General features: G+C 45.7%; 1 protein-coding gene across 1 annotated transcript in view; it reads left to right on the top strand.

The window, feature by feature from the left end:
• Positions 1–17,641, top strand: part of LOC143299898 (transmembrane protein adipocyte-associated 1 homolog) — a 119,270-nt gene that overhangs the window by 48,635 nt on the left and 52,994 nt on the right. The window contains exons 7-9 of the mRNA XM_076613401.1: positions 4,601–4,732; positions 11,749–11,809; positions 15,710–15,812. Coding sequence (XP_076469516.1) covers positions 4,601–4,732; positions 11,749–11,809; positions 15,710–15,812 — 296 coding nt within the window. The remainder of the gene's footprint in view (positions 1–4,600; positions 4,733–11,748; positions 11,810–15,709; positions 15,813–17,641) is intronic.

Raw genomic sequence — 17,641 nt, 5'->3', positions numbered from 1 at the left:
CATCTGTCCTCTGGAAAGCTCTCGTGTTTAGATCTGTCGGTCTGCGATCCATCGTTGGTCCTGGACTACGAGTGGAAAGTGCACGACGATCTGCACGGGAGTGACCACTTTCCTGTCGTCCTCCGCCCCACAGATGGAGAAGGTGACTCTCTGCCTGACCGCCTGTACTACGACAAAGCAGACTGGAGTTTTTTTTACCACGAAGATAAGAGCGGAGCTGCAGGAAGAAACAGTATTGAAAAGCAAGGACCCTGCTGACGCTCTGACTCGGATCGTTTTAGATTGTGCCAAAGCAGCAGTCCCATTGTCTACCTCCAAGCCTCAGGTCCCTAGAACGCCCTGGTTCAACGCGGAATGTCGGGAGGCCCGCAAGTCTCGGAAGAGAGCGCAGTGATGCGTCTTTTGGAGACCGGAGACCGATAGCGTTCGAACTCATCAACAGCTGAGGGCGAAAGCCAGGTATGTTTTTAAAAAGAGCCAGAGGAAGTCATGGAGAGATTTCTGCTCTTCCTTAACCTCCAACACACCCAAGAAGAAAGTGTGGAGGGTTTTAAAAAGAATTAAGGGCAAAAACGTATGCCCGACCTTTCATCATCTTAAACTTTCAGACGCTCTGGTCACAGAGAAGAAAGCAGTTGCCAATTTGCTTGCCTCCACAATACAACAGAACTCGAGATCTGCTAACAAATCTGTTCGCTTTCTTAAAACCAAAAACCTGTCAGAAAAAACACCATGTAACTTCTTTTCCGACAACACAGAGAATTACAACCTTCCTTTCACAATGAACGAACTTAAATCTGCCCTTCAGACCTGTACGGATTCCTGTCCAGGAATGGACGAGGTCCATTATAAACTCCTAAAGCACCTTCCCCAAACCTGTCTGGACACCCTGCTTAAAGTTTATAACCACATCTGGGTCACAGGCTTCTTTCCACCCTCCTGGCGGAAAGCCCTCATAATCCCACTGCCAAAACCGGGAAAAGACCCCTCGAACCCCTCCAACTACCGCCCAATTGCACTGACCAGCTGCATCTGCAAACTGATGGAGAAGATGGTCAACGGTAGACTGATGTGGAAACTAGAGACCGACGGCCTTCTGGCGAAAGAACAGTGCGGTTTCCGCAAGCATCGCTCTACCGTTGACCATCTGGTTCGTCTGGAAACCACTGTAAGAAATGCTTTTGTGAACAAACAACATGTGGTGGCCATATTTTTTGACTTGGAGAAAGCTTACGATACCACGTGGAAATTTGGTATTCTTTCCGACTTGCACAAGCTCGGCTTCCGAGGACACCTGCCTCAGTTCATCCACAATTTTTTACAAGACAGACAATTCCAGGTGAGACTCGGCACCACCCTGTCCGACATTCACAAGCAGGAGCTGGGTGTCCCGCAAGGGAGCATCCTGTCGCCGGCTCTTTTCAGCATCAAAATTAATGACATCGTTCAATCCGTTCAGAAAGGATCGGACAGCTCGCTGTTCGTGGATGATTTTGCCTTATATGCAACCGGCAGCACGTACGCCAGCATCCAGCGACGGCTTCAGCTCTGCGTCAACAAAATCCAGTGTTGGGCAGAGGAGAATGGCTTCACATTTTCGTCCTCCAAAACTGAATGCATCCATTTTCATAATTTTCGCCAGTTCTATCCGGACCCTGAAATCCGTCTGGGAACATCCACCATCCCGGCGGTCAAGGAAGCCAGATTTTTAGGGGTCGTCTTCGATCAGAAGCTGAACTTCCTCAGCCACATTAAACAGCTGAAAATATCTTGCCTAAAAGCCCTTAACATCATCCGAGTTGTGGCACACATGAACTGGGGTGCTGATAAGAGAACTCTCTTGCACCTCTACAGAGCCCTGGTCCGGTCCAAACTGGATTATGGAAGTGTGGTATACGGCTCGGCCAGACCGTCCTATCTGAAACTGTTGGACCCTGTACACCACCAAGGGCTCCGTCTCAGCTTAGGTGCTTTCCGCACCACCCCTGTGCACAGCCTGTACGCAGAGGCGGGGGAACCGCCTCTTTCCAACCGCAGACTGAAGCTGACCCTGAACTATTATTTGAAATTGTTCTCTGAACCTACAAACCCTGCTTACGACGCTGTATTCAACAACCCTTTCGATAAGAAATTTACAGACAACCCAAACTGCATACCTCCTCTCGGACTCCGCATTCAGCCGCACTTAGAAAATGCCGATCTGGATGTCGGTGGCATCTCGGATTTCTCTAAGTTCCCTGACAGCCCCCCGTGGACCTTTACAACACCTGAGGTCCGATTCGATCTGGCCTCATACCGTAAGGACACCACCAGTTCTCTGGCCTACAGAACCTACTTTTCGGAACTGTGCCACAAATTCCCCACTTTTCAAAGCATCTTCACTGACGGTTCCAAGTCAGAGGACGGAGTCGCCGCATCTGCATTCTGTCCCGCCTTTCCTGACCGGCCCTCAACGGAACACATCCTGTCTGACAGCTCGGTGTACACTGCGGAACTGACCGCACTGGTTCTGGGGTTAAAAATGGTTCTCTCTTCGAAACAGAAGAGATTCATGATCTTTTCCGACTCCTTGTCAGCCCTGGAGGCGATTGCCTGCAGGAATATCACTCATCCCAAACTGCTGGAATTTTATGAAACTTTTACTCTCGCAATGAAGAAAGGATACGAGGTTGTGTTGGCCTGGGTTCCCGGACATGTTGGCATTCGTGGTAACGAAAGGGCGGACCTGCTGGCCAGGAACGCTGTAAAGAAAGAATTGTCCAGATCCTTGGTACCCTATACAGACATGAAGCGGAAGGTCAACACTTACATTAAGGATCTTTGGCAAGAGGAGTGGAACACCCAGACGGACAACAAGCTCTTCCAGATCCGTCCAGACCTAAAAGAGACCCTCCCTTCGGGGGTGAAGAACAGAAAGGAGGAGTCTGTGCTGTGCAGACTGCGTACGGGGCACACTTTTTTTACTCATTCTTACTTGTTGAAGGGGGAGGAGGCCCCTCGATGCATTCCCTGTGACGAGCCTCTCACCGTGAAACACGTGCTCCTTGACTGTTGGGATCTGCATGACGTTAGACGCAGACATTACACGGCGGTTTCTTTGAAGACTTTGTTTCATGATGTCCCTCCGTGGGCGCTGATGGACTTCTTAAAAGAAGTGAACCTTTTTAACCAGATTTGAAGGTTTTAAACTATGGAAGTTTTCTTTTTAACTTTGGAGTGAAAGTTTGAAGTGGTGACTCGTTTTAATTGGTTGTTGTTTTTTTTATCCTTGTAGTAGTTATTGACGCGGCGATAGCCTTGAGATGGCCTTAGTGGTCGGCGAGGCTCTAAGCACCATAATTTCATTTCATTTCAGACCAGAACAATCTGAAAAATTACAGACTTGTCTCAAATTTGTCCTTCCTTTCCAGAATTATACGAAAAGTCATCCTTTCCCGGATTCTTAAACTCTTAGAATGATCTTTTCAACCACAATCAGTCTGCTTACTGACTAGGTCATAGTACCAAAACAGCATTGCTGAAGATTGTAAACAACATTCTTTGTGGTTTTGATGAAGACGTTTCATTTCTTGCTCTCTTAGATCTTACTGCCGCATTTGATGCAGTTGATCATACACTTCTCATTAAAAGACTCAACATTCCTTTGGTATCCATCATCTTGCTCTTTCCAGGTTTCAGTCCAACTTATCGAACTCAGACTGTCTGTGTGAATGGCAAATACTCAAATGGAATTCAATCTATCCACAGGAATCATTCCTTGGCCCTTTTCTGTTTGTTTTGTATGCTACCCCAATGTCTGATGTAATAAACCATCACTGCCTTTCGCATGAGAGCTTTACTGCTGACACTCAATTCTATCAGTCACTTTCAATTACTGAAACTGATCAACTGATGGCACACATGTAAGAATGTATAACAGACTTGAAATCGTGGATTACCTTCAACAAACTACAGCTAAATGACGAAAAGACTGTTGTTTACTTAACCCAAGAAATTATGAACCACCTGTCTATCCTTCATTCTCTTCTGGTAAACAACACTGTCATTCCTGTCTCCCAGTCAGTGCAGATCCGCAGCATCAGTCTTGACCATAGTCTGTCATTTCAGCAACACATTTCTAACAATTGAATGTCAGCTTTTATTGAGTTGTGAAGATTTAGTTCTGTTCACAATTACCTGTCTATATGGAAGCAACCAAAACAGTAATATGTGCTTTTGTTTTGTCCAGGATTGATTACTGCAGTTCTGTTCTTGCTGGCATTCCAAAAACTTCACTTCCTAATTTTTGTGTGATTGTGTGGGTGTACAAGCTTGTGTATTATTATTTGATCATCACATAATCCAAGGGTTTGTTCATTTGTTTTGTGGTTGAACTTTCCCTTTTTTTAAACATGAATGAAACTTCTTTTTTTTTCTTTTTTTTTTTTTTACTTATTTGTTCAGACTTCAGATGAAGAGCATTATTTACATTCAGTTGCACATCAACTCTCCATTGTAGAAGTTGGTGGGTGGGGAGAGGAAATGAGTATGGATGAGTGTGTGTGAACATGGGTGTTTGTGTGAATCACCCGAAGAATGAGTTGTTGACCCACTTGTGCAGGGAACCCTGGAACTGAAGAACCAACATTTGAAGTTCAGCGTGGTCCATCCTGACAACACCACTGATGACTATGACATCTTCGCTCATGGTGGCATGATCTTTCTGTGTTCTAGTTCTTCTTTCTTTTGTGTGGTGAGTATTTCTGTTGGAAACAGCTTGGAGTATTTTTCTTCCAGCAGACTCAACCTGAGGGTCTTTAAACTTGATGTAGATACTGGCAGCCTGCTCTCTACGCATTGCTCAGTGAGGAGATCAGCTGATTCTGACCCATTTTTCTCATACCTTTTTCGTCAGTGGAGGTGCATATTTAGGGGGAAAATTACATTTTGTCAGTTTTGAGGCATCCTTGAATTAAATAAAATTTTACATTATAGTTATTTTGTAAGCTTTCCGTTGACATGCAAAGTGACAGTGTGACTCCATGGGGGCAGACCATCTTTGCAGTTAACTGTTTCTGGTTCTTTCCCTAAAGAATCATAAGCTTGTTTTTGTGCACAAGTGTCAGGCAGCGTCAGAATTTAAAGACACACTTTTAGCTTCATATAAACAAAATTGGCTTTCTAAAATGGAACGTTCTGACATATATCAGGTTTCTTAGTTTTGAAAGTATGCTCAAAACAGAAATATGTAAGGAATGTAAGATATAAATGGCATGGAATGAGTATTTCCAAATTTAGGTAGAATACTTGATGAAATTTACATCTAAAATGGTTTTATACTGACTTATCCACTCTCTCCCCTTGTCCGATGTGTTGGCTCTGAAGGGAGCATGAAATGTTTGTTTGTTTTTTATTTCATTGTGAAACATGTATAGTGTGTTGCAAGTATTGCAACCAGTGAGGTATCATTGTTGTGCTGATAATGAATTCTGATGACGATGCAAAATTCATTGCTGAAACATATGGTGGTGTGTGTCCATCGAGATCGATGATGACCATCGTTGTCATCCAGCTGGGGGAAGGGGGGAGGGTGGTGGTGGGATGGGGGGGGAGGATGCTCATGAATCTATCTGTGAATGCGCAGATGGCTGAATAGTCCAATCTGCGCACGAAATGTTCGCTGACAGTTGGGGCAGACAAAGACAGGCATACCATTGTCAGGGAGCTTGTTTGCCCGTGACTTTCTGGCCTGCCTCTTCCGAACAGCTGCAGCAGTCCTGTTGGCCTCGCACAACTTCGCGCCTTTGTGCACAGCAGCACGCCATTTGTCACGGTCCACTGCAGATTCCTCCCAGGAGTCCGGGTTGATATCAAACGCTTTCAGAGAGACTTTCAGAGTATCTCTGAAGCGCTTCTTCTGACCTCCGTGTGATCTCTTCCCTTGTTGCAGCTCGCCATAGAAGAGCCTTTTGGGCAGCCGATGGTCTGGCATGCGCGCCACGTGTCCAGCCCAGCGAAGCTGGGACTGCATCAGGATGGTGAAGATGCTGGGAAGGGTGGCTTTTGCGAGCACCTCTGTGTCTGGGGTCTTGTCTTGCCACTTGATGTTCAGTAGCTTCCTGAGGCATGTTGTGTGGAAGTGGTTCAGCTTCTTGGCATGTCGTTGGTACACTGTCCAAGTTTCGCAGGCGTACAGTAGTGTGGGGAGAACTACTGCTCTGTAGACCTTTAGCTTGGTCTCAAGACTAATGCCTCTTCTGTTCCAGACATTTGCACTGAGTCTACCAAAAGTTGCGCTTGCTCTTGCAATCCTGACGTTCACTTCATCGTCGATGGTCGCATTTCGTGACAGTGTGCTGCCAAGGTATGTGAACCGCTCCACCGCACTGAGTCTCTGACCGTTGACTGTGATGTTCGGCTCAACGTAGGGTTTCCCTGGGGCTGGCTGATGGAGAACTTCAGTTTTCCTCGTGCTGATGGTACGGCCGAAGTTCCTGCTGGCAGTGGCAAACTTGTCAACGCTGAGTTGCATGTCAGCTTCAGATCCAGCATTGAGGGCACAATCATCAGCAAACAAAAAGTCTCTGATGATGTCTGTCATGACCTTCGTTTTTGCTTGAAGCCTTCTGAGGTTAAACAACTTACCATCTGTTCGGTACTTTAGGCCGATTCCAACATCGCCATCTCTGAAGGCATCAGTAAGCATTGCAGAGAACATGAGGCTGAACAGCATTGGAGCCAGGACGCAGCCTTGCTTGACACCATTTGTGACAGCAAAAGGAGCAGATGTTTCGCCTTTGTCCTGGACTCGAGCCTGCATGCCTTCATGGAATTGGCTGACCAAGGAAATAAATTTCCGAGGGCATCCGTACTTGGCCATGATCTTCCACAGTCCCTCTCTACTCACGGTGTCGAAGGCCTTAGTGAGGTCGACATAGGTGGAGAACAGATCAGCATTTTGCTCCTGACATTTCTCTTGCAGCTGCCTTGCAGCAAACACCATGTCGGTGGTTCCGCGCTCTTTCCGGAATCCACATTGGCTCTCAGGCAAATGACCATGGTCAAGGTGTGCTGTGAGGCGGTTTAGTAGGATCCTGGCAAGTATCTTGCCTGCGATGGAGAGCAAGGAAATGCCCCGATGGTTATCACAGGCTTGCCGGTTCCCCTTTCGCTTGTACAAGTGAATGATAGATGCATCTTTGAAATCCTGGGGGATCGTCTCTTCTTTCCACATGAGTGAGTACAGCTGATGGAGCTTCTCAGTCAGCACAGTGCCTCCATCCTTGTAGACCTCTGCTGGTATGGAGTCTGAGCCAGGTGCTTTGCCACTGGATAGCAGACGAATTGCTTTCTGGGTCTCAAGAGGTGTTGGCGGATCGTTCAGTGCTTCGTTGATGGGGACTTGTGGGAGACGGTCTATGGCTTCATCATTTATGGAGGAAGGGCGATTTAAGACACTGTTGAAGTGCTCAGCCCAGCGTTCGAGAATTTTCTCCTTCTCGGTGATCAAGGTATTCCCATCTGCACTGAGGAGGGGGGATGATCCTGAGGATGTGGGGCCGTAGACTTCTTTTAAGGCATCATAGAACCTCTTCATATCGTGCCTGTCAGCATATCCCTGGATCTCATCAGCTTTGTCACTCAGCCACTTATCCTGCATCTGGCGTAACTTTTGCTGAACAGTCCTGCGGATGGCATCGTACACATCCTTTTTTGATGTGGACTTTGGGTTGCTCAGGTAGGCTTGATGCAGACGGCGTTTCTCATCCAGAAGCTGCTTGATTTCATCACAGTTTTCATCAAACCAGTCTTTGTGCTTTCTGGACATGGGTCCCAGGGTCTCTGAAGCTGTACTATAGATCAGCTCACGCAGGGTCCTCCAGTCAGACTCCACATTCTGGTTGTCCAGAGAGGCGGATTCCAGACGATCTTCCAGCAGCTCCACAAAGGACTGTTTGATGGTGATGTTTTTCAGCTTAGCGATGTTGAGCCGTTTTGGAGCCTTCTGGCCTTGGGGGCGTCTCTTGGGCTGGATTCGAATATTCAGCTTCGAGACTACAAGGCGATGGTCTGTCCAACACTCGGCGCCGCACATGGTCTTTGTTACACGTACATCTTGCCTATCCCTTTTCCTGACGATGACATAATCGATTAGATGCCAATGCTTTGATCGAGGGTGCATCCATGACGTCCTGTTACGGGTAGGGAGGCAGAAAATTGTGTTGGTTATCAGCAGTTCGTGCTCTGCACAGGTCTGAAGCAAAAGCAATCCATTTGGGTTGCAGTGGCCCACACCGTGCTTTCCAATCACTCCATCCCAGGAGATGTAGTCAGAGCCAACTCTAGCATTGAAGTCCCCAAGAATGAGGAGCTTGTCTGCTTTAGGGATAGCAGCAATGACAGAGTGAAGGTCCTCGTAGAACTTCGCCTTCACTTCATCCGGGTTGGTCATGGTTGGGGCGTAGGCACTGACAATGGTGAGGTGCTTCTGGCCAGATGCCAGTGGGAGTTTCATGGTCATAAGCCTATCGTTGACTCCCTTTGGGATTCCAGCTAGCTTGCTGGCAAGTGCTGTTTTTACTGCAAAACCAACGCCAGCCTCACGTCGCTCTTCGCTTCCTCGTCCACTCCAGAAGAAGGTGTAACCAGATCCCCGTTCACAGAGCTCGCCTTCACCTGTGAGTCGAGTCTCACTCAAGGCTGCGATGTCAATGTTGTATCTGGCGAGTTCGGATGCAACTAGTGCCGTTCTCCTTTGGGGTCTGTCCGCGTTATCTCTGTCCAGGAGAGTCCTTATGTTCCAAGCACCAATGGTGAGAGGAACGATCCTTGTTTTTTTCTTTTCTTTCTTGTTGTTTCGACCGCTGATGTAGGGTCCCCGCCAGCCGCGGTATGCTGGCCAGAGTGATATGGAGCAGGCAATTTTTAGGGCACCTTTTCTAGCCCCTTCCTCATGCCAGGGAGGTGAGCAGTGCATTCCTAAAGAGGGCTGCTCAGACGGCTGCCGAGCTCCATCGCTGCTCCTGTCGATGAAGAACGACCCTATGGCCTGAGCCGCCTGCGTGCAGGTCTGCGACTGCGACTGCCAGTGTACCCACACCTGTCGTTTCATCGCTCGCCTGTCGCCACAGGACTTGGGGGTGATGAAATGATGAAGGATGAAAGGTCATTTTGGATGACTGATGACTTGCGCGATGAGTTTGTTTAAAGTGAAGAGGAGTTGCGCAACGTCAACCTCACTCTCTCGTCCGGGTCCACCAATTTCCAGTGGCAAGACTAAGTCGAGACGACTGGAGGATGAGCACGGATGCAGTGGATGACCAAGATATCCTTTCGGTGTCTCATCTTGCTCTCTGCACTCCACAGTGCGTTGCTGTAACCGCCTTCCTCTCCGTTGAACCGATAGGTTTCTTCCGCAGATTCTGCCGGATCCAGACTTCGCATGCATGGGTAGACACACCCCGGGGGCCAACTGCGTGTGGCATGCACACAGCACAGTGGAGCTAGATGGCCGTCGGTGGCTCTCCTGAGCCAACGCCCTTTTATGGATCTCCATAAGGGTGTCTAGCCACCCGCCTCACCAGTCCCGGAAGGGAGCGGTGGGAGTGCCGGTTTAGTCGCCGGCAACCCGACCCTGAACAGGTTGTACTGGATTACAGGTTACCAGTAGCAGATCTAATGACCTGACCTGACATGAACAGAGTGGTATATCCCACAACCAAAGGAGGCATCACTTTTTTAATGAAACGTCAGTATAGGTGGCTGGCCTACGTGACTCTAAGCATGTGCTTTCAGCGTGCTTACCGCGTGATCGTCAGCTTCTCGAATCTGATTTGCTGTTTTTCTATTTTCTGAAATGCAAGGGCCAGCAGTTTGGCTTCACTTCCCGCGCTAGCCTAAGCTCTGTCTTTGCGAAGGGGAAGCATCTTTGCTTTAATCTTCGGGTAGCGGGAAGCAAAACTGCAAGTTTTTCACATGCCAGAATGCCGTTTTTGGAAGTTTCTGACGAGAGAAAAGCTCAAGAAATCGACAAAGATTGTAAGAACAAGTGGAAAAATGAATGGCTCAACCATGAAGACAAACTGAAACGGAAATTCTCGATGTGGTGCGTGAAAATTGACGCAAGTGGTTTGGCTATTTGCAAATGCTGTAACAACACAAAACTGAACTATGGAAAAAACGGAAAGAGATCGTTGGTGAAACACAGTGAGGATCCAGACCATCTTCAACAGCTCGTTTCCTACTCGCACACCTCCACAATGCCTTGTGCAAAACCTCTGTTTGCTGGCCCTAGTTTGACGGATAAAGTCATGGACCTTAAGATCAGAATTTGTTTGTTTCTCTCTGAACACTGCCTTCCATTCAGTCTCTCTGAAGACCTAGTGGACTTAATAAAGACTTCAGCTAAAGACACAAAGGCTGTAGAAAGCCTTCACATGTCCCGACTAACAGCAACATATTACCTGACACACGGCATTGCACGTGCTTAGTCCATTAAAAGCATTACCTAAAATCCATAAATTTTCCTTGCCAAAAATATAAATATTTTCTTCTTGAAAGGCACTCTGAGAGGCCCTGAGAGAGCCGGACCCCGCTGGGGGAGCTTACGGCACTCCCCCAGACCCCCTAGACCGGACTTCAGTCTTGCCACTTTTTTCCACTTGCACCCCTGGAAGAGGTGGGTTTTAAGGCCAGACTTGAAAGAGCTGAGTGTGGAGACTTGATGAAGCGAAAAAGGAAGTTCATTCCAATCGCAAGGTCCAGAAACAGAGAAAGAATGGCGGCCAACAGTCCAGTGTTGTCTTCATGAATAGTATCATTCATACAAAGCTGACCTTTATCACTCTTCTAAAATCCAGCTAAAAGATATTCTGTAACAGGTCATATTTCTGCCAAGAAAAAAAGTATTAAAAAAAATGCCCAGAGAGTGCTGAAACATATAATGTTTGAACGAAGACTAGTAGAAGTATTTGGGGTTTGTTTTTGTTTGTTTTGACATGGTAAGTATATTTAACCAAACTGGGGGAATAATACAGACTCCCCATATTACAGATGCAATAACTTAAAATATTGAACTATGGAGGGAAAAAAGGCTCATTCCACTGGACATAAATTAGAAAGCAAATAATTAATTAGCCCAGTATTTTCCTGTATAAAGTTTGTCAAAAATCACATGTTTTATAACAGACATTTTTAGACAAAACTTGGGAACTGTCAAAGGTAGAGGCATAAAAGTGTTTTTGTTGTGTTTCTTTTTCATTGCTCTTTCAGAGTGTGGATGTTTTCATTATGCTTTGGAAGTATGAATTTCAGTTGCTGATACCAACTTGATGGGCAAGCGGATTTATTGGTCAGAGCACCCAGTGCAACAGAGTATTCAAAATAAGCTGTTGACAGATAGTGTACAAGATAAAGGAAAGCAGGTTGTGGATGTAAGGGTACCAACAGAAACGGAAGTTTTGTCATGGATGGGTGCAATATCGGCTGTGAAGTCAGTGCAACAAAGTGAGACTGAATGTGTGTGCAGAAATCCATGTTCAAACATTGTGTACTTTAGATCATCTAATCAGCATTGCTCAGAGAAGCTTACATTGTTCATTGGATCTAAATGTGTGTTGCTTTGGGGACTGGTTTCTGCTTTCAGTGGCTTCTGCCTTCTTTTGATTTGCATTGAGAAATGAAAAGTAATAGCAGTTGCATATGTGACATGCACAAGAGTAACCATTGTTGTGTATGTGTGCATTTGTGTGTGTGTGTGTGTGTCTGCAGGTGTACTGCATTGTCCTGGTTCTACCTTTGACTCGTCTACGGGAGAGATTTACCTTACCTTGTAAGTTTTCAGAACCAGACATACTGTATGTGTGTGTCCCTGTCAAAGCTAATTGAAACTGTCTTGGCTATCTTGTAATATTAGATGTTTTGTGTGTGTAAAATTCTTGTGTCAAATTGCATATTACACCACATTTTAACTCTATGGAGATGTAGTTAAATGGTGCATGTAGTTTTGCTGTGACGGGCAAATATGGACATATTTGAAAAATTCAATACACTTGCACACAGAGACAAAGACATACAAATTATGTATCACTAGAAAGTTTACCATCTCTTCTTTTAACATTTTAAAACAGTTTTCTCATTAAATGCTGCTAAATATATATTTTTTAATATTTTGAATTATGTCACTAAATACTGAAAAAAAAAAATTTGAAAAATAGGTATACTGTACTCACCAGGCATGTCATATCCATCACCTGATCCACAAGGCAGCATAAGATGATTTTCTCACACAGTAAGGTTCCCTGATTCTCATGAATCAGTTTGAAGTCAAATGTTGCACAACAATAGAAGATCACAACACTGGAAAGACACAAAAAGCAAAACCATACAAATCCATCACTTGGAAAAAACAAACAAAAACTATTTATACATTTCTGCTGTAGCTTATTATTATTTGCTGTAGTCCTTGACTGGGTGGAACACCTCAAAGCATGGAACAATACAGAGGGGCACTTTACACTGTTTGCACATGATTGTGGTGGCTTTTCTTTTTTGCGTTTTTCACCTGTGGTGGCTTTTCTTTTTTGCGTTTTTCGCTCCTTGTGCTTTGTGTTTGGCGTAACACACCTTGCACCCTCTCTGTGTTTTCCTGGTCTGCTGCTCCTTGGTGGGTGGAATGTAAGCAGGCCAGTGACTGCCTGGCCTCAGTCTCCCCATGTCAGCTCCTGTGTCTGGCAGATCTCCTCATGGGTGTCAGGTGTTTTGAATTTCTGTAACAGACAATGCTGTCATGAAAAAAAAAAGAAGAAAAGCTTTTGCATGTATTGCAAAAAAAAAAGCAAGAGAGGCAAGGCCTTCAAGACTCATTTGTGATACACTTTAAAAAAAAAAATCCAAGCTTTTTATGTATTGAGTATAATTTCAAAATGTAATGTTTAAGATGAGAAAGATCAGTTTAAAGCAAATTAACTCTCTCCGGACGAAGGAATTCTCACGCATTCCTACACAAGGAATGGAATAGCATTCTCCGAAAGTAAAATTCCATCATGCGATGTACACGTGATTTTGTGATTAGCCAAGCAGAGTGCGCTATTCTGGGTCACTCCACAATCAAACAGTATGATTGGTCAACCTGGGATGTGTGGCCTGTCTCGCACACACGCTGACAAAGTCACTGACCGGTCGTCTGCTCGCGTGCCAGCCTGTTAGCAAAGCGGTCTCTTCTCAGAATGTTGTGAAGAGAACAAGGCATTGACGGCAATGTTTTAGGGTTGCCGAAGTACTTGACTACAAACTGAAACTTGGCTACAAACTGAAGGGTCGGACATTAAAGAGGTGGATGATGACAAAGAAGAAAACGAATTTAATGCAGAAAGCGAGCATGGGTATGGTGATTCAGGGTGAAAAATTGGCAGTATTTTCTACATATGGCAAAACTGTAAAAATAAGATGAGAAATTTGATTTTTTTTTTTTAATATATGTAATAGCTCAACATGTAATAAACCAGTTCTGAAAGTTTCATTTTCTTACACAGTATTTTGTATTTTTTGTAATTTTTTTCCAAACCCTTACAAATGGGCCGTCTGTGGGGAAAAGCAAGGGAGAAAACTTGTCGTCACGAGTGAGTTAAGTCCCCTAGCATTAATTAGAGTAATTTCCCTTTTTTACTATCTGCACCATAACGTTTGCAAAATAAATAAAACTTCCATGCTTAGCAAAAGAAGTTCCTGTTTGAGCAAAAAATGATAATAATGACTGCTCTTGTTGTTGGGTCAGAATATCAGATCAAAGTGCCAAGTTTAGAGAATACAAAAAATATAAATATAACGGTAAACGCAGTTTGAATATAATTAGGCTTCATTTTTTTTTTGTGTGTGTGCCCATCCCATAGGTGCAATATTGTTTTAAACAAGATGACTGGAAAGAACTGAACTGAATTTTTCCTATTTTTATGCCTAATTTGGTGTCAGCTGACAAAGTATTTGCAGAGAAAATGTCAATGTTAAAGTTTACCACGGACACACACACACACACACACACACAGACAACCAAACACCGGGTTAAAACATAGACTCACTTTGGTTTACACAACTGAGTCAAAAAGGGGGCAAAAAAGAAGAAAAAACAAAACACAAATGCAAAATAAACATCAATAATATTACACAGCATATACACATGCATAATAATTCAGGAGTGACAGCATAAATAACATGATGTCATCATCATCAGAAAAATTGTTAGAGAATTTGTCACCAGTGTCAAGGAGGTCACGTTCAATGTCTGATCCTTTTTCTGTCACAATTTCGACAGCCTCACGCAGGGAGTACATTTGTCTCGCCGCCATTTTGGTTATATAAAGATTGACCTCTGACCCAGTCCAGAAAAGTCTAGAAAAAAGCCTTTCATGCAGTTAACAGTCAAGGGGAAATAACTCAGTTTTTCCTAGACTGATCCCTCAAGACAGCCTGATTAGTTTCCTTTTGATTGAACACTGCTGAGTGTATGAAAAAAAATTCTGCGATCTGCCGAATCCTACACTACAGCACATCATTCTGAGCGGGCGGAGTGCCGGCGCCAAAGCGCCGGCACATCTCCAATGAGTTAAGTGAAGATGATCACTCTAAAGCAGGGCCAGCAGACTGGATTCTGATTGAACAAGTTAATGAATTGGGGCTTTACAGTATTTGACTAAAGGCTGTAAAACTGTAAAAATTGTGTATAAAAAATTTAAAAAAATTAATTAAAAAAAAGCAAGCAGATATCAAAGCAGACAAACAGAGTAACAGAACTGAGTCAACAAGCAAATGAAAACAAGCTGATTTCTGATATAATTTTCCAAAGATGATACTAGGCCTCTGGCCTTAAAACCCACCTCCTTCCATGATAGCTTCCCTCCCCTGCCTCCTCTTTGTCTTCAGTTTCTCAAGTTTAGAGTTTTGCATGCGTGTGAATGACTGGTTTGAAAGTGCTTTGATTTGTCTGTGCACAAGATTCAGCGCTATAAAAAATACTGATTATTATTACTATTATTATATCTCTTCTCAGAAAATAACATCCGCTGTCAGCAGAGCCATAATAGAGGACTTTCACTTTACAACAGATGTGGATTATCAGATGTGTGCCTTCTATGTGTTCAAAATAAATTTTCTCAAAATTTAGTGGGTGCGCCTTATGCGCTGCAGTGCATTGTCGGCCAGAAAATATGGTATCTTGTGGGTGTCCAAACTAGCAGAGAGAGTTTTTTTGCTTCATTCTTCTTCGTCGTCGTCGTCGTTTATGGGCTGCAACTCCCACATTCACTCATATATACATGAGTGGGCTTTTCCATGTATGACCGTTTTTCCCCCCACCATGTAGGCAGCCATACTCTGTTTTCAGGGATGTGCATGCTGGGTATGTTCTTGTTTCCATAACCCACTGAACGCTGACATGGATTACAGGATCTTTAATGTGCATATTTGATCTTCTGCTTGCGTATACACACAAAAGGGCTTCAGGCACAAGTTGACCTGGGAGATGGGACAAATCTCCACCCTTTACCCACCACTTCCAGGCACCATTACCGAGATTCAAACCTGGGACATCAGATTGAAAGTCCAACACTTTAACCACTTGGCTATTGCGCCCATCTTCTTGCTTAAAAAAATTGGAGCTGTTGAAGTGAAGTGGGATTATTCAGAGATTCAGGTTTTGCAGTGCATATTGTTCAGTAATAATTGTATCACTTTTCAGCCAAGCGTTCTTTCTACTACTACGTGGGGTTTCTGGCAGCACTCAACTTCACACAAGCTGTGGGCAGTTTGCTGCTGTACGAACATGTGGAAAACGCACTCTGGTCAGTACTGTGGAAAATATACATGTATCTGTGCCACACATTTGTTTTTAACTCTCTGTTAAAGCAAAACATGGACATTATGCATCATTTGGAGGGGGGTGGGGGGGGTGGGGTGATATTTTATTTCATTTTTTGATTAGACGTTTTCAGAAGAAGTACTGTATCAGTCTCATATTTGGAGTGATGTGAAGTCTGAATAGTTTCAGTGATCAGTATGCTTTGTTTGGTGTCGTATACTGTACCATGTCAAACTGATGCAAACTAGGCCTATCGGTTTGCTTTGCTTGGCCAAATTTTGGCAGCTAACAGTGAAAAGTCTTGCCCCGTCCGCTCTTAGCCAATCAAATGCCTCTAAAAGCTGTAAGTGCTGAATCATTCCTTTGGCCAAGGCTCTCCATGCCATCTTGTAAGGTTTGCGCTGTCTCGTCTTACGCTTTTTTTTTGGCTATTAAGCGTATTCATTTGCCCTTATTTTGCTGCATGCGGCTTGTGTTTATTATATTCTTACATTCTGTGTACTCAATTCGACTTGGCCCCCTCAAATCATTCGTTTTTCTCTACCTTTAAGTTGATCCTGTCTTTCCTTTCTCTGTTGGGGATCGGATTTTCGCTGGGTGCCTAAGCGGGGGTACCATGCCTTGTATGCCATCCCACAACGGCAGGAATCATGATGCTACGATTGAGACCCGGCAAGAGACTCTTCCAAGCCTGGAGCTCATAATTCTTCTCGATAGGGACCGCGGCGATGCGTCTTTAGACTCTGATCGCAGAGGCGACACTCATACCATTAAAACGGTCATGAAGGGGACCGGGGGGGAAGGGGTATGAGCATCACCTCCCGAGGTGACGGAAAAGAGGGAGTGGCAAGTCCTCTCTTGGCGGTGGTGACTCACGTCTAGGCACGAACTCCCAAGTGGAGGCCACGCCCGGCCATTACTCGGATCCCCACTCGGAGACAGCCTTCAGGGGCCCCATTGCTGTTCCCCCTCCTCCCTCTTCTGCCAATCCCCCTCCCCCACCTCCTTCTGGGGGGGAGAAAGTTTTGGTTTTGGGGGGGGGACCTCTACTTTGCCCACCCCGGGCCAAGCCACCCCATTCTCCCCATGGGAGGGGATTCGGGGCGTATGGCCACGTGCTCTGCAGGTCTTCCTGCTATCCGGCCGGTCTCCCCTGCTGGGGGAGGCCTGCGCGTGCCAGGCGGTTCTGGGCAGTCAGCCCGCTCGTCTTCTGGCGGGACTGACACCCAAGTTGGACCTGACCTCCCTCCGACTTGGCCAGGTTTTTCCCTTCATGGAGGTCAAAGCGCCAGTGACCCTTGGGGTTGGGGTCATGGGATGGCTGGTGCCCACGGGTGGTTTCCCCCATTCTACCCGTACTGGGGCGCACCAATGGTGCACACTGGGTTGCCGGGAGGACCAGGGGCCAACCCCTCGTCCGCTCTCCACCGGACCCAACCCAACACATCTCACAGGTTGACACACACAGCCCCAACAAGTGGGATCGGCTTCTTGTCAGTCAGGTTGAGCTCCTCGACCAATATTGCCACTCAATCCACAAATCGGGCCTCTGTCAACCCACAGGTGACCTCCACGGTCACAACGGCCACCTTGTCAGGACCGACGGCTGCCGTGGGGCCCCGCTCGCCCCGGGGGAGCCTGCAGTTCTCACCTACCCAGCCCTCAGTCCTACAGGGAGATGAGTGGGTGTTTGTCCCTTCTCAGCACTCATGGGTCCCTCTTGCATCCAGGGATGCCATCACTGAGAAGGTGTGGCACCCACCATCCCAAGCATGGTTGGACCTACAGTCCACACTCTCCCCACCTGCTTTT

Source organism: Babylonia areolata, chromosome 25, assembly GCF_041734735.1.
Source record: "Babylonia areolata isolate BAREFJ2019XMU chromosome 25, ASM4173473v1, whole genome shotgun sequence".
Classification (NCBI taxonomy): Eukaryota; Metazoa; Mollusca; class Gastropoda; order Neogastropoda; family Buccinidae; genus Babylonia; species Babylonia areolata.
This window is presented reverse-complemented; position numbering and strand designations above follow the sequence as displayed.